The sequence below is a fragment of the Euleptes europaea genome, chromosome 10, assembly GCF_029931775.1.
Source record: "Euleptes europaea isolate rEulEur1 chromosome 10, rEulEur1.hap1, whole genome shotgun sequence".
Classification (NCBI taxonomy): domain Eukaryota; kingdom Metazoa; phylum Chordata; class Lepidosauria; order Squamata; family Sphaerodactylidae; genus Euleptes; species Euleptes europaea.
The window spans coordinates 4,057,219-4,081,206 of record NC_079321.1 but is presented as its reverse complement, the minus strand read 5'-3'; the positions used below and the strand labels follow the sequence as shown (position 1 = coordinate 4,081,206).

The 23,988-nt window shown below is 47.8% G+C and overlaps 1 protein-coding gene across 1 annotated transcript in view; it reads right to left on the bottom strand.

The window, feature by feature from the left end:
- PCSK2 (proprotein convertase subtilisin/kexin type 2) overlaps positions 1 to 23,988 on the bottom strand; it is a 122,788-nt gene that overhangs the window by 49,160 nt on the left and 49,640 nt on the right. The window contains exons 3-5 of the mRNA XM_056856799.1: positions 12,717 to 12,830; positions 11,831 to 11,939; positions 5,936 to 5,973 (exon numbers count right to left, since the gene is read on the bottom strand). Of these exons, the coding sequence (XP_056712777.1) occupies positions 5,936 to 5,973; positions 11,831 to 11,939; positions 12,717 to 12,830 (261 nt within the window). The remainder of the gene's footprint in view (positions 1 to 5,935; positions 5,974 to 11,830; positions 11,940 to 12,716; positions 12,831 to 23,988) is intronic.

The window sequence follows — 23,988 nt, the reverse complement described above, 5'->3', positions numbered from 1 at the left end:
CCCCTGAGATATGGGGCTCAGAAGGGGTCCCCCCAATCTGCCCATTGCAATAAAGCCATTACAAACACATTTGCGGCTTTCCATGGCTCCAGGGGGGGCTTTTTGGAGGTAGAGGCCCCAAGCTTTCAGTGTAGTTTGAGGGGACCCTTCTTGCAAGAACTCCCAAGTTTGGTGACGATTGGGGCAGGGGGTCCCGAGTTATGGGGCCCAGAAGGGGTCCCCCCCTCCGCCCATTGGAATGAATAGAAAGAAATAGACTGTTTGGACTCGGAGTTTGCAAAACTATGCAAAGCAACACGTGCCGAGCGGCGCTGGGGAGAGACTCACGCAAGCCGCACCGTCACACTCAACCCCAGGCTAGGGGCAAAAAACAAAAGCAGAGCACAGCACACAGTCCCGCAGAGATGAGCGGGCACACACCCTCTGCAGAACGGGCGAAGCCCCCCCCTCAAACCAGTACGGCTTGGCTCAACCCCAAACGGGGAAAAAACCAAGGAGGAGGAGGAGCGGCCCGGGTGCCGAGTGGAGAGAGACTCGCTAGCCGCCGCACAGACTCAACTTTAAATTTTAAAACTTTAAAAGCAGAACACACACTCCCGCAGAGGCGAGCGGGCACACACCCCTCGGCAGAACGGGCGAAAGCCCCCTTTGGCTTCCCCCCCAAAGGCATGTTTCACCGGCAATGTTCTTCTGCACACCAGACGCAAGATATCAGCTGCCTTCGTGCCCTGAATTCTAAACATGCAGAATAGTTAGCTTCAGCCCCTGAGTCTCATACCAGCTGCCCAATTATGCATCTTTTATCATGCAGAATACCCACTGTCGAATGCAGCATTTTTTTTCTCTCTCTCTAAAAAATGCTCTAGACTTCAGTGGAGCTGAAATGCTTTTTTCCTCTCTACCTCGCTATCAAAAACAATGAAGCTCTTCTTACAAACTGATGAAGGCATGCCATACCACAGGGAAAGTAAGTATCCTAACAATAAGCACAGCCTGAATGCCTTACAGCTGAAATACCTCTCCATCCCCCACCTCGAACGGTGCCATCCCTTCCCTTCCAGTGGAAAAATGGACACTGTTAATTAAACCTAACAACCGAGTGTCAAATTAATGGGCTGATTTAAATGTTAATGATCCAGGGGCCACGGCAAACAGCCAGGATCACAGAATACAGTTCAAAAACATCAGTCAGGCCTTCTAGAAAGACTTAAGGCACTTTCACACAGCCCAGATAATCCACTTTCAATCCACTTTCAGTGCACCTGAACGATCCTTTGCAAGTGGATTTTGCCAGTTCACACAGTAAAATCCACCTTCAAAGTGCATTGAAAGTGGATGGAAAGTGCATTATTTAAGCTGTGTGAAAGTGCCCTTAGAATCATAGAGTTGGGACCACCAGGATCATCTAGTCCAACCCCCTGCACAATGCAGGAAACTCACAACTACATCCCCCTTACACCCCCAGTAACCCCCACTACATGCCCAGAAGATGGCCAAGATGCCCTCCCTCTCGTGATCTTCCTGTCAAAGAATCAGCATTGCTGACAGATAGCCATCTAACCTCTTCTTAAAAACCTCCAGAGAAGGAGAGCTTACCACCTCCCGAGGAAGTCTGTTCCACTGAGGAACCGCTCTAACTGTTAGAAAATTCTTCCTAATGTCAAGACGGAAACTCTTTTGATTTAATTTCAACCCGTTGGTTCTGGTCCGACCTTCTGGGGCAACCGAAAACAACTCGGCACCCTCCTCTATATGACAGCCCTTCAAGTACTTGGAGATTTAAAAGATGACTTAAAAGAGCTTTAGTTGAGATGTAGGTGAGATTTGAGGATTTTCATGATTTTTAGGGTTGCCAACCTCCAGGTACTAGCTGGAGATCTCCTGCTATTACAACTGAACTCCAGCAGATAGAGATCAGTTTCCCTGGAGAAAATGGTTGCTTTTGCAATTGGACTCTATGGCACTGAAGTCCTTCCCCTCCCCAAACCCCGCCCTCCTCAGGCTCCACCCTAAAAATCTCCCACCAATGGTCGAAGAGGGACCTGGCAACCCTAGCTGTTCCTGTCTTACCTGTGATAACCCTGCTTCCTACCAGTTAACAACTTTCTCAGCCAATGGTCCTTGTGGATTTTTCTGGCGCAACATTCTCCAGCTACCTTTATTTAGAACCGCCCATTATCCACCCTGCCGTACGCTCTCTGTTGCCAGAGGCAATTTGAAAGGGCAATTCTAAATGTCAGCCCTTCCTGCACGATATTTCAGCAGCTCTGCTTCCAACTCTTCAGCGCTTGGCGTATGCCTTTCCTTCCCACTCAACAGAAGGTTTCCTCATGGGGAGATTTCAGAGACATGTTAAAACCGTGGCAGGCGTGACTCCATCCGTCCTCAGACTGACTCATCCTCAGAGAAAGCCACCTTCTAGCAGAGCCAAAGACTCATCGGTGAGAATTCATACACTGAACAAACAGCTGGACCGTGGATCTTGGACGAGCGGGCAACCTCGTCATGGCAAATTGCGTTACCCCCTTTTTTTTCTAAATTCATTTTCTAGCTTGCTGCTGAAGCAATACTGTTATGTTTAACAGTTAGAGTGGTTCCACAATGGAACAGGCTTCCTCGGGAGGTGGTGACTTCTCCTTCCCTGGAGGTTTTAAGCAGAGGCTAGATGGCCATCTGTCAGCAATGCTGATTCTGTAACCTTAGGAGGATCGTGAGAGGGAGGGCATCTTGGCCATTTCCTGGGCATGGAGTAGGGGTCAATGGAGGTGGGGGGGAGGCAGTTGTGAATTTTTTGCATTGTGCAGGGGGTTGGACTAGATGACCCTGATGGTCCCTTCCAACTGTATGTGTCCATGATTCTATTCTGTGTCCTCGGTTGAATGTTTTAATCCTTCCCGTCAACTTAGGCACAGGCCTTTTCTGCATGGCTGTTTCCCTCGCAGTCACCCCTCCGACAACTTGGGGTCTTTGTGTTGATTATGCATGCTGCTTCCGACTGTCAGAGGTCGCCTCGCTCTTCCCCTATTTTTCTCGCATTTTGCCCACATTTTCGAGGACCTGTTTTATCACGAATTTGGAAACTCAGGGGGAGAGCGAGGGGACCTCTGATGGTCAGAAACAGCACGCATAATCCAAACAAAGACCCAAAGTCATTGAAAGGGTGACAGCGAGGGAAACAACCATGCATAAAAGGCCACAGTCTCCGTTCCTGCCGATTAGGGTTACCAATTTCAAGGTGAGGACTGGAGTTCTCCTGGAATTGCAGTTGATCTCCAGATTACAGAGATCAGTTCCCCTGGAGGAAATGGCCTCTTTGAAGGGCGGACTCTTTGAGACACCATAGAGTCTAGCTGAAACAGAAGTCCTAGGGTGACATTAGTCCCCTGCTGAGCTCCCTCCCCTCCTCAAACTCCACCTTCCCCAGGCAGATCTCCAGGAATTTCCCACACTGCTGTTAGCAACCCTTCCTGCCTATTAGGGTTGCCAGGTCCCTCTTCACCACCGGTGGGAGGTTTTTGGGGTGGAGCCTGAGGAGGGCGGGGTTTGGAGAGGGGAGGGACTTCAATGCCGGAGAGTCCAGTTGCCAAAGCGGCCATTTTCTCCAGGGGAACGGATCTCTATCGGCTGGAGATCAGTTGTAATAGCAGGAGATCACCAGCTAGTACCTGGAGGTTGGCAACCCTACCTGCCAACCTATTTCTAAAGTTTCGCTCCTCAAAGTGAAAGCGTTTTAAAAATCGCTCAGCCTTATCGCGCAAGTTCTGTGGAAAGTGCAGGATGTACAAAATGCCAAATTGTCGCCAAAAGCCTGGTGACGGCCTCTGTCTTCCTTCAGCCTACTTGAAACTCTTGCGTCTGAAATCAAAAACACTCACCTTCTTCAAGGACTCGGCCTCTCTCAGCTCTCCCACTCTCTTCCCTGGCTCCGACACGAAGCAATTATACTTCACTGCATCTCTCTTCTGGTGTACAATGACTCGAGTCCTATCTTGAAGGACTTGGTCGTGAGGCCCGGGCGCTTTAATTCACCAAAGTAAACAAAAAAACCCTACATTCCTCATGGATGAGTGTCCATCTCTAGACATTGCCATCATTATACACTTGGCTCAAAGCCTAGTGATGTAAATAGAAGGACTCCTCTTGGAGCATTCGCAGGCTTTGGGACAAGTTGTTATGTTCCTGCCGATCCCGCTCTCAAAGTATTCTCACACTGTAAAACCTACAGAGCCGAACTGAAGACTCAGTTGGCGTTGTCTGCGAGAATAAATTGAATCATACCTATCCAGTGACTGATTCTTGAGCAGTAAACACTCGGCTTGTTGGTATCGTACATTAGTTTGTCTGAAAGAAAACAGTGCTGCGAGTTATGCTTTTCTAAGGCCACTGTTTTCAGTGGGAGAAGAAGAAGAAGAAGAAGAAGAAGAAGAAGAAGAAGAAGAAGAAGAAGAAGAGGAGGAGGAGGAGTTGGTTTTTATATGCTGACTTTCTCTACCACTTACGAAAGAATCAAACCGGCTTACAATCACCTTCCCCTCCCCTCGCCACAACAGACACCCTGTGAGGTAGGTGGGGCTGACAGAGCTCTGAGAGAGCTGTGACCAGCCCAAGGACACCCAGCAGGCTTCCTGTGGAGGAGCGGGTACTGCTACCTGTCAGGCAAACCAGAATGCTGATTTTCCGAGGTTCTGGTTCGCATGAATGGAAAATCCATGCGCCTCCCAAGCTTGTGCATATAACGCACCCGAGAGCTGTGACTAGCCTAAGGTCACCCAGTTGCCTTCGAGTGTAGGAGCAGGGAAAAGTCCAGTTCACCAGATTACCCTCCGCCGCTCATGTGGAGGAGTGGGGAATCGAACCCAGTTCTCCAGATCAGACTCCACCACTCCAAACCACCGCTCTTAACCACGACACCACGCTGGTGTAACTCTTTAGGATGGCAGGGTTACCAGATGTCCAGGAGAAACAGCCCGGCTTGCTGTTGTGCTTTAAACGTCAGCTGCGGCTGCAGAGATCAGCAAATGATTTTTGAGGGCCTTCTTTGATTGCATGCCGGCAGCTCCCTTGAGAGATTTCTGGATTGCTGCCGGTGCTCCTTCCGCTTCCCTGGCTTTTTTTTGCTCGCTGACACTGATTTTGGCATAATGCTGGCTGGGGCAAATTTTTTTAGCTGAAGTGGCTTCAACATGAGGGTGGAAAAGGGTCTTTGAATTATTTGAAATCAAGTGCAGCTGCATGATTGTTTTTGTTATATGAATATTGGCTGGCCATAGCGGCTGTGAACCTTTCTCCGCGGCTAGAAAGTTCTCCGCGGCTGGCCTGCGCATGCACAGTCTCCCGCGCAGAACTGCACAGAGACCACAAAGATGAAATGCAACAGCCAGATTTCTTCTGCAGCTAAATGCCCACCAAAAGAAAAAGAAGAGGATGAGGACACTTGGGTAAAATTAAAACTCATCATTGGTTTTTTTTTTTCATTCATTCATTCGTGTGTTTGTTTGTTTGTTTAAAAAGCACATTCAGTTTAAAAAAAACCACCCTGTATTTCTTCTCATCTGCACTACAGATTTCAGAGGCTGTCTGGGTTATAGCCTCCTCCTGCACGAAAAAAAAAATATATTTGCTATTTTAAAAGAGGATTTGGAAATGATACTGATTTTCAGTGTCGGTAACGGGAGCTTATTCAGAGCCAGGCAACCTGGTAATTCTCCTACACAAAATGTGCATTTTGTTCCACATGCCAGAGGGTGAGGAGAAAATCCATCTGAATCTATTGAGGTCTTTGCTTATTTTATATGCGATTCCCACCCCCCTCCACCCGCCCCATCAATATCAACAATCCAACGGCGCTGTTCACATAGTCAGCAGGCAAATCTGTAATGCGGAAGAATTACCAGGAAATAGTGCGTTGTAATATGGGGAAAAAATGAGTACTTACATAGTTTGTGGCCAGATCTGGATGAAGATAATCAATCCCTGCAATATACAACAACAGCACATAAATCATAGTTAACACGTTCTCCCAAAATACCAGAAACGGAGATGATTGCAGTAGCTATAAAATTAAATAAGCCTGTGGATAAGCACACCGAGAGAAGTAATATTAGCCTCAGAGCTTATTTTGGTTACGTACAAGCTTTCAGTCCTTGAGTTTTACATTTTAGGAGGGAGGGGGACATTCATACATGCTTTGTAGGGATGCCAGGTCCCTCATCGCCACCGGTGGGAGGCTTTTAAGGCGGAGCCTGAGGAGGGCAGGGTTTGGGGAGGGACTTCAATGCCATAGAGTCCTGTTGCCAAAGCAGCCATTTTCTCCAGGTGATCTGATCTCTATCGGCTGGAGATCAGTTGTAATAGCAGGAAATCTCCAGTTAGTACCTGGAGGTTGGCAACCCTAATGCTTTGGGCCAGATTCAGAAATATGTTTGGAAAACTGAAGCACAGAGATAAGGCAGGAAGCTTACAGCTGCCAACTTGGAAGGCTTGAAGAGGGGAGTGGACACGTTCATGGAGGAGAGGGCTGTCCATGACTGCTAGTCAAAATGGATATGGCCATTTTCTCTAAGCGAACTGACCTGTAACTCTACATTTCACCACAAACCGGGGCAGTAGGGTTGGTTTTGTTATTTAGTTCTGGAAGCCATTGTCATGCAATCGTTCGCCTCCTCCCCTGCCAGGTCCCACTTCGCCGCTGTCAGGAGGTTTTGGGGACAGAGCTGAGGAGGGCGGGGTTTGGGGAGGGGTGGAACTTCAATGCCATAGAGTCCAGTTGGCCAAACCCCGCCCTCCTCAGGCTCCACCCCAAAAACCTCCCGCCGGTGGTGAAGAGGGACCTGGCAACCCTAGTAGAACATAATGTTCCAATATATCCAAGTTTAGACCTGCAGCATGTGAATCCTAGCTATGCGCTCCACTGAACAGAAGATAAATACCTTCCACTAAATGTATTTCCCTGGTTATGTGACCAGGAAAATAAACAAGATTGTCAATTCCAATTCAGCAAACAGGCTAAAAGCCAGCCAGCTCTGAAGACCCACAGGTCTGCAGTTGCAAAAGATATGAATCCAACATATCTGTTGCCTTTATCCTTCTATCCAAGCCCCTGCTCTACAATAAAAAAAGAATGGGAACTGATTTCACAAAGAAGCTATAAAAATTTGTGTTTGTGTGTGTGGGAGCTGTCCACAGTGCACTACATCACAGGAAAAACTGTCACATCAGTTTGCTTCCATGTACATCGCGAGGACCTAAATCACAAAGCGTTTTAACTTAAGGCGATTTGTCACCGGAATCTCTTATCTCAAGTATGGCTTCGGTTGCCACCTCCCGTTTGGGAAAAACTGGAGATTTTGGGGGTGGAGTTGGAGGAGGGCGGGGTTTGGGGAGGGGAGGGACTTCAATGCCGTAGAGTCCAAGGGGAATACACAGAAGGTAAGCCTGAAGGGGAGATGGAAACAAAACCCAGGTACTTACCAGTCCACCTGATCCTGCAGCCAATCACAAGCCCCGCGTGGCAAAGGCCCTTCCCCCGTTCTGAAAAGATCAGAGGACGCCAGGAGAAGTACTGGCAGCCACCATGGCAGCCACTGTGGTTGCCAACCTCCAGGTACTAGCTGGAGATCTCCTGCTATTACAACTGATCTTCAGCCGATAGAGATCAGTTCCTTTGGAGAAAATGGCTGCTTTGGCAATTGGACTATGGCATTGAAGTAGGGTTACCAGGTCCCTCTTCACCACCGGCGGGAGGTTTTTGGGGCAGAGCTTGAGGAGGGTGGGGTTTGAGGAGGGGAGGGACTTCAATGCCATAGAGTACAATTGCCAAAGCAGCCATTTTCTCCAGGGAAACTGATCTCTATCTGCTGGAGATCAGATGTAATAGAGGGAGATCTCCAACTAGTACCTGGAGGATGGCAACCCTACATTGAAGTCCCTCCCTAAACCCTGCCTTCCTCAGGCTCTGCCCCAAAAACCTCCCACCAGTGGCAAAAAGGGATCTGGCAACCCTACAACCAGTTGAGCGTTGGCAATAGGATTGCCAACCTCCAGGTACTAGCTGGAGATATCCTGCTATTACAACTGATCTCCAGCCGATAGAGATCAGTTCCCCTGGAGAAAATGGCAGCTTTGGCAATTGGACTCTATGGCCTTGAAGTCCCTCCCCAAACCCCGCCCTCCTCAGGCTCCGCCCCAAGAATCTCTTGCTGGTGGCGAAGAGGGACCTGGAAACCCCAATGCCCATCGGCACCACATAGGGGAACCCTGTGTTAGGTTGTAGGTTTAAGGGGGTGGATTGAGCCAAGCAGATGCTCTGCCACTGAGCCACGGCCCAGAAAGGTACCCTCTGGATAGTAGGGTGTTAGGAAACGGGTTGCCAATCTCCTGGGCTGGTCATGGCAACCCAAACAGATGCGTGCCACCACTGTTCCATACACACGCCAAGCCCCAAACACAATGGGGAAGGCTCCTGTGCCTGCCAGTGAGACTGATTGGAAGGAGCCACGGGCAGAGAAGCCTCTTGGAGAGAACCAGAGGGACTCCATATTCTCTGACCCAGTATCAAGAAGGCTGTCATTTTGCAAAACATGTCCAGGCATGCACGCAGTCCTTTCCCCCCCCCCCTCTCCCCTTGCATCATCAGCAATGATTAACCAGCCATCGACAGACATTGAAACAACAATGAAGAATCGTTATCACACCGTTGTGTCAGTTCACTAATCTCATCAACCAGAGACTGCAGGTTTCTCCTGGTGTTGCACAAGTCACTGTATTTAGAATAGGTTTCCATATCACCCTCTCCCCACCCAGGTAGCCGACCATTAGTTCTTTTGTCACCTTTTGTCACACTGGAAACCACCTGGATAATCCAATCACCTCCCCCCCCACCAGAAAACAGTATAACTGAGCTGCTGTAAGTCCATACCTTACCTTAGGGCTTCCCATCTCATACAGCCTGCCATTCTGCCGGAGTGGGCAGCCATGCTGGAATACGCAGGGGGCTACCCCTACCCCCTGTTTATTCCCCATGCCCCCTTTTTCTTCATCTTAGTCTATTGGAACTTAGGACAACTCCTCTACAGAAAAGGTATCGTATAGCCCATCAACGAACCCTGCCAAATTGGCTAACATCTCTGTACTCCTCTCTTTTGATTCTTAGATTCTCTGTATGTTTGTGTTTGCACCACTGAATGCCTGAACGACATAAACTCTCTTAATTTGGAAACCTTTTACCTCTGTCATTATTCTATGGTCACTGAAACGGACTCTGATATACATAGGATGCATCTCGCTATATAAATAAATATTATAGTTACCGATTGCTCAGATAATTTCCCCATTTAAAGAGCATTTTGGCTAACAAGGGGAAACATTTTACAGTAAGAGTTGTTCTACAGTGGAATTGGCTTCCTAGGACGGTGGTGAGCTCCCCCTCACTGGCAGTCTTTAAGCAGAGGCTGGACAAGCACTTGTCAGGGATGCTCTAGGTTGATCCTGCATTGAGCAGGGGGTTGGACTAGATGGCCTCTAATACCCCTTCCAACTCTATGAGTCTATGATTGTAAGGCATATATTACCATCCCTACCAGTGGGGGGATCTGTTGCACATCTGAGTGTTCCATATTGTTTCTGTATTGGTTCTAGTTCTGTGTTCTGGAGGGAGTTGACTGTTTAACTATTGTAACTGGGTATTCGAAAGACTAAGAAACTAATGAGACCTGGGCCTTTTATGCAGGGACATTTCCCTGCGGTCACCCCCACCGACTGCTTCCTTTTGCTTATATACAACAAGCTAATCCAACAGGAAGTGTTCTGTGTTACCGATATTATTCTGTGTTGTACACCCTCAAACCAATACAGAACAATATCTGTAACACAGAACACTACCTGTTGGATTAGCTTGTTGTATATTTGTTTGGGACGATTACTGGGACGATTACTGTATTAACTGTGACGTGTCATCTGTAAATTTTGTGTTTTAATTATAAATGTAAACCGTTGAAGTGGAAGTTGTATGTAATTTGGAGCTGTCCCTGGTGAATTAGCAACCTGAATATAGGTAATTTCATTTTAAAATATTTGTTAGAAATCATTAACAAGTTATACTTCCAGACAGAGGGTACTACTTGACAGAGGTTTGTTTCTTGGACATTTTAGTACCTTCATTCGCCTTTAGGATTATTGGGCATCCATGACTGCTGTTCTCTTGCAACAATCAGGGACAATTACACACCTTACAGCTTTCACTGTATCAGCCAAAGTCGTGGTATGGAAAAGTTCTCCGCCCGGTGATATTTTAACAAGGACTTAGACAGCTGGAACCAAGCCGGGCAGAGCAGCGAGAGAGAACAAAAGAAAATGCTTTTGAACTGCATGATGGATGGGATTTAAAAAAGAGCCAATTCCATTTCTGTAGCACAAATGAAATATATATTCCCTGTAGCCAGTAGGGGAGAATTTGGCAACCGGCCACCATTTCAAATTGCAATTTCATTTCTGTGTTTACTTATCATCTGACTTCGCACGCCTTCTCACCAAGGCAGTTCTTAGAGAAACCCACGAAAAAATCAGAAGTACGCCAGTGAGGTCTGGAAGAGACAGTGTGAATACTTTGCTTCGGACTAAGGTTATCCTCTTTTAAAAAAAGATTTTTTTGGGGGGGGGGTAAGGGGAGAGAAGTCCCTTCTGTCTAGAATTTGTGCTCTTGATTAAGGAGTCAGGGAGGATGTTGGAAGAGGCGAGAAACTGAGCTGCCATTCATATCCGCTGTTATGAAAACGAGGGTTTCTCAATCAGGCACATTCCATGCACAACAATCCCCAGTGCAATACTTTCCGTCGTGTATGTTTTTTTTCTAAATTATAGCCCACCTTTCTCATTGGCCATTTATGCCGGATCAATTTTGATGCTCGCTCAAAGCTCTTTTTTAAAATGCGACCTTTAAAATGCCTATTCACGGTCCTGATGCAAAAGGAAAAATTCCACACACACCCCACTCACCTGCTCCTTGTTTGCATAGCCATTAGCAATCACCGGTTGCATAGCTAACGTGCAGCTGTGATTTTGCATGCTTCCTTGAGGGGATTCTTCGGTGTGGGGGCGGAGCAAACACAAAAGGTCGCAGTCACTTCCTGAATGACGATTCAGAGTGAAAAACTCAAAAAATATGCGGGGCACTTCAGCCTGGAACACGCTGCTAATTACCAAGCATAAATGGCCATTGAGACTTGTGAAGTGTTAAAGGATAGCTGCCAACTGCAAATCAGCAGTGAATGGCCGGAGGGTGGCCATTCCCTGCTGATCTGCCAGCACAGCCTTGCTGTTCTCTATGGAGGGAAATTCCCCATTTAAAAGGGGAAAAAAAGATTTAAACAGGCTGTTTTTAGCCTGTTGGCAGCCAGGGAATCTCTTTGGAGGTGCAGCAGCGGCATCTCAGCTATGCCGTCCCCGGCCGTCACAAAGAAGAGAAAGAGTTGGTTTCCATATGCCGACTTTACCATTTAAGAAAGAATCAAACCGGCTTACAATCACCTTACCTTCCCCTCCCCACAACAGACACCCTGTGAGGGCGGTGGGGCTGAGAGAGCTCTAAGAGAGCCGTGAGTAGCCCAAGGTCACTCGGCTGGCTTCATGTGGAGGAGTGGGGAAACAAATCCAGTTCACCAGATTAGCCTCCGTCGCTCACATGGAGGAGTGGGGAACCAAACCCGGTTCTCCATATTACAATCCACCACTCCAAGCCCCCGCTCTTAACCACTATATGCCACACTGGCTCTCAGGAATGAGCAGCCCAGGTACACTCAGCTCACAGATTCAGGCTACTGGAGTCTGCACTCACCGTCGTCCATAATTCCAATCGTCACCCCTTTCCCCGTGTAGCCCATCTCCCAGGCTTGAGCCACATTGAGGTCGAGTCCCGGAGTCCCATCTGCTTGCCCAGTGTTGATCTAATGCATCAAATTAAAAAACAAAACAAAATAAAGCATGAGAGATGTAATTGCTTGGCAGGAAGCGAGATGCTTACAAACCCCTGAGAATCCACCTGGCCCATCTGCTTCAAAATATCCTTTGTTTGCTTGGGAACGCAAGCCAAAAGAAGGAATAACATCCACATAAGGTACAGATCTCACTTAAGACATGACGCAAAAATACGGTTGCCAACCTCCAGGTACTAGCTGGAGATCTCCTGCTATTACAACAGATCTCCAGCCGACACAGATCAGTTCCCCTGGAGAAAATGGCCGCTTTGGCCATTGGACTCTATGGCATTGAAGTCCCTCCCCTCCCCAAACCCTGCCCTCCTCAGGCTCTGCCCCAAAACCCTCCCGCCGGTAACAAAGAAGGACCTGGCAACCCTAGTCAGCTGTGACTTGATTGCACTTTCTACCACCACCACCGGGGCATGAGTACAACATCTGTGGTTGGAAGAGGGGGTGTCTACAAATTAACTAAAATAATAATAAATATTAGGTTGGATCCATCCAGCTTTTCTTTTGGCCAAAAAGATTGGAAGTGTTCCTCATCTCCAGCGTAAGGACAATGCAGGAGATCATACGACCTGCCGTGTGGGACGGGGTCTGGAATAAGGAGAGGAATTAAGGGTGATGGAGTGACTCCATGTTTGTATCCCCCAGATCTGCCTGACGACTTCCCTCTTACGGATATCTGGGACTGTTTTCCTGGCAATGAAAAAAAAGTTGTAAAGGATGCTCATTGTTACTTACCAAGTACCACTGCTTTGTAAACAAAGGGTCGTTCATGTTGATGTCAATTTCATTGATGTCTCGGTACCCCCGCTTCCTCCTCCCGAAACCTTCTTGCTGCACTGCCTTCTTTACCTGCAGTGGCAATTGGAAACAACAACAACAATTAACTCACTGTCACTATCTTTAAATTAATAAAGGTATAACCTTTTAAGAAATCAGAAGGAGATTGAGACTGGGAAGGGCAGCCCTGAAGGAGCTAGAAAAGATTCTTAAGGTCATTTATGCATGGTTGCTTTAACCTCCTTTATTCCCCATTTCAGCCAGGATCAAAGTAACCTGAGTTGGGGGAAACTGTATGCATTGGCTGGAATGATCAGGGACGAAACTGTGCGCTAATGGAGGCATGAATACAGACAAGCAGTCTCCCAAGTTCAAATCAAGTCCCACCCCTTTAAATGCTGCTCTGTAATTGGCTGACTTCGTAGTACTCACCCTGAGAGAAGATTTCCTTCCCCCCAGAGCCAACTGCTGCATAAAAAAGCATTTTAAGAACAAAACCCAAAAACCGGAGCAATCTGAAAGAAGGGGGGGGGGTGAAATGCAAGCCTCGTTTTAAAAAAGCCTTTCTTTTGCTCAGAAAAAGCTCCGATGTAGCAGGAAGCAAGAAGCACTTGAATCCCTGCCTCTTTACACACTGCTTCATGATTGGCTGTGAGAAAAGCCAATCTTCTGTGCTTCCCCTGTTTTGGCTATCTGCATGCTGCCTTGAAGAGGGGTTTGGAAAAGGGTGGGCTGAAGCTCAACCCAAGAACAGAGTGTGCACGCTCTGTGACTCCAGAATGAGCCAGTATGAACGGTTTAATTTGGGCCATAAGAGGAATGGGAAAAGCCGGGTTCGTTTTGCATTGAGACAGCGTTGATCTCCCCAAAAATGAGGTATCGTGCATACTGAAAAATTTGATCCTGGCTGAAACAGGGAATAAAGGAGGGTAAAGCGACCATGCATAAATGACATAAGTGTAAGGATGTGTCACTGGCAACCAAGTTCAAGTTAATTCATGCATTCGTATTCCTTATTACTATGTATGAGTGTGAGAGCTGGACAATGAAGAAAGCGGATAGGAAGAAAGTAGATTCCTTTGAAATGTGGTGTTGGAGGAGAGTGTTACGGATACCCTTGTCCCGCGACGGGCGGTTCCCCGGCCCGTCCGGGACGAACTCCGACCCCCCCCCCCCGAGTTTCCCAGCGGGAGTTCCTGACTCCCCAGGGGCGGGGGAACGCCGGCACAAGGTTGCCGGCTCCTTGGGGGAAAGGCCCCTGACGCAGAACTCACCTCGTTCTTCCCCCTTAGGGACCCGACGGAGGGGCGAGGAGGCAAGATCGCCCAGGAGCCAAGGGGATGGCAGCCTACTCCCGGCGACGGGCGCAGCTGGAATGACGCGCGCCGCCGAGACCCGACCCGCGGATCAGCTGGGCTGCGGCAGGGCGCGGGCGGGGCCGGGGAGAGCTGGCTGGCGGGAGGAGCGGCGTTCTCCCACAGGCGCGGCCCTCCAGCCCTATTTAGGACTTCCGGGGGCGGGACTGGGGGCGGGCGGGGGAGGAATCTCTCTGGCCTGAAGAAGATATAAGGCCAGAGAGGTGCCTTGGCCAGGAAGGATTGCAGCAAGGAAGGGTGAGAGGCAAGCTGACTCTAGACACCCTGGCTGCGTCCGAGGGGGAAGGAAGTTCTGATTCTCCCTCGGACTGGTCTGAGGCCGAGGAAGCTCCTCCAGGCCCACTCTCCTCCAGGCCAGAGACCTCAGGGGCGACAGCGGTCCAGGGGAGGCGCGACAACCCTGGACCGCCAAAAAAACAAATGAAGTGGGTTCTAGATCAAATCAAGCCTGAACTGACCCTAGAAGCTAAAATGACTAAACAGGCTATTGTACTTTGGTCACATTATGAAAAGACAAGAGTCCCTGAAAAAGACAATCATGCTAGGAGAAGTGGAAGGCAGCAGGAAAAGAGGAAGACACAACAAGAGATGGATGGACTCTATCAAGGAAGCCATGACCCTCAGTTTGCAAGACCTGAGCAAGGCTGTTAAGGATAGGATGTTTTGGAGGACATTGATTCATAGGGTCGCCATGAGTCGGAAGCGACTTGACGGCACTTAACACACACAAAAAACCTTTTAAGCTTTTGGGAGGGTCAAAAATAATTAGCAAAAAATGTTAACACACTCGTTTTATAAGATAAACCCATGCTCATCTGTTACTCAATTATATAACTTATTTATTTATTTACTTCATTCATACCCCAACTTTTCTCTCCAATGGGGACACCCTGTGGCTTACAACGGTTGCCTCCATTTTATCCTCACAACAGCCCTGTGAGGTAGGTCAGGCCGAGAGAGGGGGGAACTGCAATTCTGTCCCCCTCCTCCTGCTGCCGGCGTAGATCAGGCCTCAGCCAAGCGCACGGAGGGGGCGAGAGCGATTCTGGGATAAGGTCCACTGAACAGGTAATAAAAAGCAACGGCAGGTATTCTGTTCTCCATGGCAGGCGTCACACGTAATCATACTCAGGACTGAAGTGTTACCCCTGTTAAGTAGAAGCCAGTGGTTGACCAGCAACGGAATGACAGGGATAAATGGAACACCGACTCATTAAGAGAAAGTGAATCACAAGCCCCGTTTCTATGGGCTTTTATAAGGGGGGGGGGGTACCTGATCATATGAAAACCAGAAACCTACAGCTGGTGAAAGGACACACGCGGCTGTTGTTTTCAGAGCACATAATTATCCGGCGGAACATTACCGCCGCGATGTGCTATCGAGGCAGGGGCACGAAGGATTAGGAAGAGGATCAAAAATGGACATGATTGAGGATTGCGCGGCGAGGAGGAACGCGGCATGCAAGAAAGGGAAGCAGGGCTGTGCTTTGATCCCAAACCTACTGGCAGGATTGGTTTTGAAAGGGATCTGTACTATTGGAGAAGGTGTGGGGGAGGATGTGGAGAGATTAGGCACCTACAATGTTCTGTCCATAAACTATGGATTCAGAGTCCTTATCTCCTCTGTCCCAAGGATTCAGGATATGTACCCGACATATCTCCAGCTAGTACCTGGAGGTTGGCAACCCTATGGGCAACCCTACTGTGGAAGCCTCGTGCCTAGGGCTGCCAGGTCCCTCACCGCCAGATTCGTCACCGGCGGGAGGTTTTTGGGGCAGAGCCTGAGGAGGGCAGGGTTTGGGGAGGGACTTCAATGCCATAGAGTCCAATTGCCAAAGTGGCCATTTTCTCCAGGGGAACTGATCTCTATCGGTAGAGGATCAGTTGTAATAGCAGGTGATCTCCAGCTAGAACCTGGAGGCTGGCAACCCTATTCATTGTGGTGGGGCTGGAGGGAGTGATCGGCACAATAACAAGGGTTGCCAGGTCCCTCTTCACCACTGGCATGAGGTTTTTGGGGTGAAGCCTTAGGAGGGCAAAGTTTGGGGAGGGGAGGGACTTCAATGCCATAGAGTCCAATTGCCCAAGTGGCCATTTTCTCCAGGTGAACTGATAGAGATCGGCTGGAGATCAGTTGTAATAGCAGGAAATCTCCGGCTAGTACCTGGAGGTTGGCAACCCTACTCATGCCTGAAGCGAGGGTGGCCTCTGCATCCTCTGTTCACTGTGGATTGGGTTGAATTTAAGACAGCAAACTCCCAAGAGTCTCTCGTAGCATAAACCAAACCCGGCTCTCTGACACATCATGTTAGAATAGAATTATGGTGCAATAAAACTGTCGGCCTTTAATGCGACATGAAACCGTTTGTCGATAAAGTGAATTCTGGTGCATTAATCTAGCCTTGTGAATACTTCAGTGAATGTTCAGGTCAAAACACTGTTGCTGTTGTTTTTAAATCATAAATGAGTGGATAGAACCGAGGTGCAGTGAATTGCTATTTGGGAAAGGAACTGAAGCATTCAGAAATAGTCAAGTGGGGACCCGCAAGGACTTGCGGATGGCATCTACATTTGCTAGGGTTGCCAGCTCCAGATTGGGAAATACCTGGAGATTTTGGGGGTGGAGCCTGAGGAGGGAGGGATTTGGAGAGGGGGGAACTGCAATGTCATAGAGTCCAATTGCCAAAGCAGCCATTTTCTCCAGGGGAACTGATCTCTGTCACCTGGGGATCAGTTGTGATAGCGGGAGATCTCCAGCTCCCACCTGGAGATTTGATTTGAACTCGAATTGTACATTTTGGACTCTATTTCATTTTGATGTTTATAATACTTTTATTTTTCATTGGTGGGGTAACCTGTGACACCTTGGTTGTGACTGTTTTGATTATATCAATGACAAATGTACAGAATAGTACACCAATACTGAATTATTTTTGAGTAATCATTATAAAATTCAGTTTGATTATTGTTAATTGGAGCTGGTGCTGTTTTTCCCTTTACCCACCTGGAGGTTGGCAACCCTATCTATGGTGTTATACCCCACTGAACTCCCTCCCCTCCCCAAACCCTGCCCTCCTCAGGCGCCATCCCCACAATCTCCAGTTGTTTCCCAACCAAGAGCTGCCAACACTAGGGAGAGGCCTTTATATATTTCCCTAGGCTCCTGCCTTCTTCCTCTCTATCGGTTACAATTTCCCCTCCAGAATGGGCAAGGGCCAATCTTGAGTCCTACATTTCCCCTGGGAGCTTCAAGTAGGAAGAAGAGGACTAGTCCCTCCTCCCTACAGAGTCAAGTCATCCAGCCCCACTGTTCCCAAAAGCTGCAATTAGGGCTGCCAACCTCCAGGTGGGGCCTGGCGATCTCCCAAAATTTACAACTGATCTCCTGGAAAAAATGCTTAAAAATTGCAAATGCTTAAAAATAAACCTTTTATTTTTATTTTTTAGTGTTCAATACAGTAACACTTGCTGTTTGAAATCAAACTATGAAAGAGGGATTGAATACCCCACATTGTTCATCTCCTGTTTTATAAAAGCATAGAGTTGGAAGGGACCACAGAGGTCATCTAGTCCAACCCCCTGCTCAATGCAGGATCAGTCTAGAACATCCCTGACAAGTGCTTGTCCAGCCTCTGCTTAAAGACTGCCAGTGAGGGGGAGCTCACCACCTCCCTAGGGAGCTGATTCCACTGCCGAACAACTCTTACTGTAAAAAACTTTTTCCTAATATCCAGCCAGTACCTTTCCTCCCGCAATTTAAACCCATTATTGCGAGTCCTACCCTCTGCTGCCAACAGGAACAGCTCTTGGGTTGCCAGGTCCCTTTTCACACAGGTAGGAGGTTTTTGGGGCGGAGCCTGAGGAGGGCGAGGTTTGGGGAGGGGATATGACTTCAATGCCATAGAGTTCAATGGCCAAAGTGGCCATTTTCTCCAGGTGAACTGATCTCTATCATCTGGAGATCAGTTGCAAGAGCAGGAGATCTTCTGCCACCACCTGGAGGCTGGCAACCCTAAACAGCTCCCTGCCCTCCTCTAAGTGACAGCCCTTCAAGCTCTTCAAGAGAGCAATCATGTCCCCCCTCAACCTCCTCTTCTCCAGACTAAACATTATTTATGTTATATTTCTATTGATGCTTGGCATTGTTTTAATTATTGGGATGGGCCATCTAGCAGGATAAAACATTAAAAAAAGAAAATGTAATCAGGATTGGATCTGTAACTTGGGCTGTAAACTACCCTAGCGGGTGAAAAATAGCCTAACAAAAATAATACAGCGCATGCTTGGCTAAACCGGATTTTTCTGTGCCATGGCAGAAGGTGAAGGGAAAATGCATCAAAATTAAAGCACATTTGAGTCACGGAGACAATGAAGAGATCATTTCAGAGGCTGCCTCTGCTAGCAATTATGTCAGTCTCTGCTACTCTTGCTCCAAGCCTGAAAGGCTTGGGATTATTGTGAAAAATAATTAAAAGAACAGAAATCAAAAGCGTGCTTGAAAGGAATTCCAGGAGGCGGGAAGAGAACTGAAATGGCTGAACGCCCACGCAGTCCCTCCGGCTACGCAGAGCTCTGGATATCAAGGGAATACACCAGGAGCGATGTATGCCTGTAAAGCTATATTGATGGAATGCGGTGTATTAAGCATTTCAGTTTTTCCAAGTATATTATTCAAAACGGCCTTATAGGACATGAAGTCTGACTCCTTCCTCAATGCAGGAACGCTCAAGCTTTGGATTTCTTGCATTGGCAGGGAGGTTGGACTAGATCAGGGGTGTCAAACATATGGCCCGCAGGCCGGATCCGGCACTTTGAGAGATGTTATCCAGCCCACGAGGCCGCCATCCCCCTCCGCTCCCGATCTGGGCTGGCACACCCACTGTGGGCTTGCCAGCCGAGTAGGGTTGCCAGGCCCCTCTTTGCCACCGGCGGGATGTTTTGGGGGGCAGAGCCTGAGGAGGGTGGGGTTTGGGGAGGAGAGGGGCTTCAATGCCATAGAGTCCAGGTGCCAAAGCGGCCATTTTCTCCAAGTGAACTGATCTCGATCAGCTGGAGATCAGTTGTAATAACACACACAACCCTTTTCTGTTAGTATTCACTCCTGTATTTTGTACTAGGTGGGTGGGTGTCATCAAAAATAAACAAACAAACAAATCAATCAATAAAATGTCTAAATAAATAACTACATATTGGACCCATTCACACTTTATATTTTCAGGTCTATACTTAAAACCCTTTGCCTTGACCTGGATGGACTGGACTAGCCTGATCTCATCAGATCTCAGAAGCTAAGAATGGTCACCCCTGGTTAGTAATTGGACGGGAGACCAACAAGGAATGCCAGGGTTGTTGTTCAGAGGAAGGCAATGGCCAACCATCTCTGAATGCTCTCTTGCCTTGAAAAGCCTAAGGGGTTACAATAAGTTGACTGTAACTTGACAGCACTTTACACACACACACACACACTCAAAACACTCAATGTACACCTCAAAAACAAAATATGTTGAAGTGACCTTGACTCTTACCTCAGTAAAGGATGTGTGTTTTAATAGTCCTCCGATCTACGTCATTAAGCATCAGTATTAAATATTTAGGGGTCTCAAACATAAGGCCCGCGGGTTGGATCCAGCCCCTTGAGAGATCTTAAGTGGCCCATGAGCCAGCCCAGGCAGCCACACACACACACACTTTCGATCTGGGCTGGCCCGGCCAAGTGACATTTATGTCATATATGGCCCTTGTAACCAATGAGTTTGACACCCCTGATTTTAGGGCATCTCTGCCCCCCCCCCCATTTACAACTAGATCATTGACAAGATACTTGCTGAGTTTCCATTAGAGAAAAGAACCCAGACACTTAGGAAGCGGGTCTCAAGATCTAAAACATCAACGAGGAAAACGAGATTTCAATATTGAGTTTTAAGATACTTCCACTTAGGTCCAGTGCATAAAAAAGAACCATGATGCTAATAAACCAGCAGGACGGTGAGGCAGAACAAATTAACAGATTCATCAATCGAGTGCCGGACGACTCCAGGAGGGCTTGGCATCAAAACACTGTAACTGATACCATGCAGTGTATTCCAAGAAACGCTAAGGAAAAATGTCTCGTTGTAAAGGTTGACAGGATAAGCTGATGTGGCTCAGCGCATCAGCCGTGTTGTTTTCAGTGAGCTGTACCAGCAAAATTCCCCCTGAATTTAGACATAGATTTGTCCTTATTTTCCAGAATTATCCTCCAGAGGGAACACCATAGGCATGCACTGCCTGCAATAGGTAGGTGCATAGATCCTTGTCCGCCTGACATTAGGGTTACCAGGTCCCCTCTCAGCTCCAGAGGGAGGTTTTGGGACAAAGCTGAGGCAGGGATTGCGTGCAGCCGCGATCGCATCACTTCCCGTTTACACCCGGAAGCGCCACATCACAATGGGCCTTTGGCCACTCAAACTGGGAGTTTGGGTGGTAAAAAGCCTGCTGTGATGTGGCACTTCCGGGTGTAAACCGGAAGTGAAGAGATCTTGTTGGTGTGGATGCGCGCGCATGCGATCCCCTCTTCCAAGCCAGGCACTGGTGGGCAATTGCCTGCCAGTCTAAGCGACCTGGCAACCCTACCTGATAAATGCACTTTTCTGTCTATGGAAATGCAGCCTTGTTCCTGACCAGAAGCTGTTGGCTTCAGGGTAGGGCTGCCAGGCCTCCACCCCAATCTGCCACCCCCTGGCACTGTTCAATTGGCCAACGGGGGGGGGGGCTACTGGCAGCGGGGGTAGGGTTGCCAGATACCGGGTAATGGCGGGCAAATGCCCGACAATTAGAGGGGCTGCCTGCCATCCCTCAGCTGGCCAGCGGTTAGAAGCAGAACAGCTGAATGGGAGGCCATTAACATCTCTTCCAGAGTAAACCCGATCCAAAGCCCCTCTCCAAACAGTATTTCAGACTGCGCCATTCGTCACCATTCTCTATGGGAGTCAGAGACGGATGGAAGGGCTACAAGACCGCAAGCGTATTGGCAGCCTTTATAGGAGCACAAACGGCTGGCTCGTTTTAATAAATCTACCGTCCTCCGTGGTCAATTTTGACGTCGTTAAAAGCCTTGTAAAAAGCTCAAGCCCTCGTTTTCCGCAGTTGATTGTGACAAAGTGTTGGGATGCACTTTTGAAGAGCCGGGACCGCCGACGAGTGGGTAGAAATCAATACTGCTTGTAGCGCACTGAAGAAGCACAAGAAAGGACCATAAGGAAGATGGTGCATCTGACGCACACACGTACACACACGTACACACACACACACACACACATACTTATCAATTATACTGTCATTAATGTCATATTAACCATGATGTAATGTGGCATTAGGTACTGAAAGGAAGGACAGACATAGTCAAAATTAGGACTGTCCATTAATACAGGATTCCGAGACTCCATATCTGTCTCCGAGGAATAAAACTCTAGCAGGGGCACGAGAGAAATAGGGTTGCCAAGTCCATCTTCGCCACCGGAGGGAGGTTTTTGGGGTGGAGCCTGAGGAGGGTGGGGTTCGGGGAGGGGCTTCAATGCCATAGAGTCCAATTGCCAAAGAGGCCATTTTCTCCAGGGGAACTGATCTCTGTCGGCAGGTGGCTAATAAATATTTTAAATAAAAAATAGAGAAATAAATAGATACCCCTCCTTCACAATCGCTTCTTACACCGCCTCCCTTCTTACACCGCTACTATCATCTCTGAAACTGAACCAATGTGTTAATGTTTCTCAGAAATCCACATTTCACAGGAATTCCTTTTCTCAGCTCTGGATGGATTTTTCCACGTATCATTTGAAACAGAAACCAAGCGGAGACTTAAACATAAGGGATGCCCGCTGACCCAACCACAACCTTTCTTGGGCTACTTCCCTGAGATTTGATTATCGCTTGGTAAATCAGGTTTTTTTAAAAAAAAAATGAAAACGAGCAAGGGAAGAAATCGATATGTTTCTCAATTCAAGAGACCTCTCGCCGTGTCGAGCGCAGATATAAAGGATCGATGAAGCTGAGCAGAGTTTGCAGCCAGTTCAACTACGCAATCGATAGTGTTCACCTAATCACTCCTTTGAAATTCAAAAGAATTGGTTATGTGGGAAACTTGGCGGGGTGGATAACAAGACGGTGGCTGTTCCCTGCAAGCCACGCAGACAGACTTCTGAAGCACAAAACTATCGTTCCCATTTCAGGCGGTCGAGAAAGTAGAGAACTTCATCCGAATGGATTCTTCAAGGGGGGGAAACTGCATGAAGATGCATTACCCAATTGTAGAAGAAGAAGAAGAAGAAGAAGAAGAAGAAGAAGAAGAAGAAGAAGAAGAAGAAGAAGAAGAAGAAGAAGAAGAAGAAGAAGAAGAAGTTGGTTTTTATATGCCGACTTTCTCTCCCACTTAAGGGAGACTCAAACCCGCTTACAATCACCTTCCCTTTCCCTCCCCACAACAGACACCCTGTGAGGTAGGTGGGGCTGAGAGAGCTCTAACAGAGCTGTAACTTGCCCAAGGTCACCCACCTGGCTTCGTGTGCAGGAGCGGGGAAACAAATCCAGTTCTCTAGATTATCCTCCACCGCTCATGTGGAGGAGTGGGGAATCGAACCCCGTTCTCCAGATCAGAGTCCACCTCTCCTGTTGCGGAATGGGGAATCAAAACCAGTTCTCCAGCTTAGAGTCCACCGCTCTTAACCACTACACCACGGTGGGTAGAGTTGCCAACCTTCCGGTGGCAGCTGGAGATCTCCTGGGATTACAACTGATCTCCAGGTAACAGAGATCAGTTCCCCGGGAGAAAATGGCTGCTTTGGAGGGGGGACTCTATGGCATTATATGGGAGCTGGCAACCCTACATACAGGTGTGGGGTAGGGTTGCTAACTCCGGGTTGAAAAATACCTGGAGATTTTTGGGTGGATGCTGAGGAGGGCGGGGTTTGGGGAGGGGAGGGACTTCAATGCCATAGAGTCCAACTGCCAAAGCAGCCATTTCCTCCAGGGGAACTGATCTGTATAGGCTGGAGATCAGTTGTAAAAGCGGGAGATCTCCAGCCACCGCCAGGAGATTAGTACAAGAATATGCTGAGATATCTGCAAAAACAGTTTGTATTGGAAAACCAAACAAACAATAACAGCAAAGTGCTATATACAGAAATGACAAATTACATCAGTGAAGCGCTATGTACATAAATTGCCATAAGCATATACAGCAATCTAGGCATATATTTTTCATATCCTAAATGCAGGTAGATGTTCAATGGATGTTCATATTACATTTTTTATATGATGTGTACCAAAAATTGATTATTTTATGGATAGTTTGGAACATTGTGTATTGTGTATTTATGTGTAGATGTGGGACTGAAGAAGACTCCGAAATGATTGTATCCCAGCATTCCAACTTGTTCTTCAGTAATATGAACATCCATTGAACATCTACCTGCATTTAGGATACGAAAAATATATGCCTAGATTGCTGTATATGCTTATGGCAATTTATGTACATAGCACTTCACTGATGTGATTTGTCATTTCTGTATATAGCACTTTGCTGTTATTGTTTGTTTGGTTTTCCAATACAAACTGTTTTTGCAGCTATCTCAGCATATTCTTGTACTAATTTCCTAACCTATGGTAACAGTAGAGAGATGTTTGTTGTTGGTTACCGCCTGGAGATTGCCAACCCTAACCTCTGGCCCTGAAAACCCCACAAGTCGAAGGCAGCAAAAACTGAACTTAAGAAAGATGTCCTTGGGCCCTCCAAGTAGAAAACGCCGAGTCCCGACTCAGCAATATCGTAAAGAAGCAGAAAGAAACAGAGCGTTGGTAGTACCAAAAGGACCCTGTAG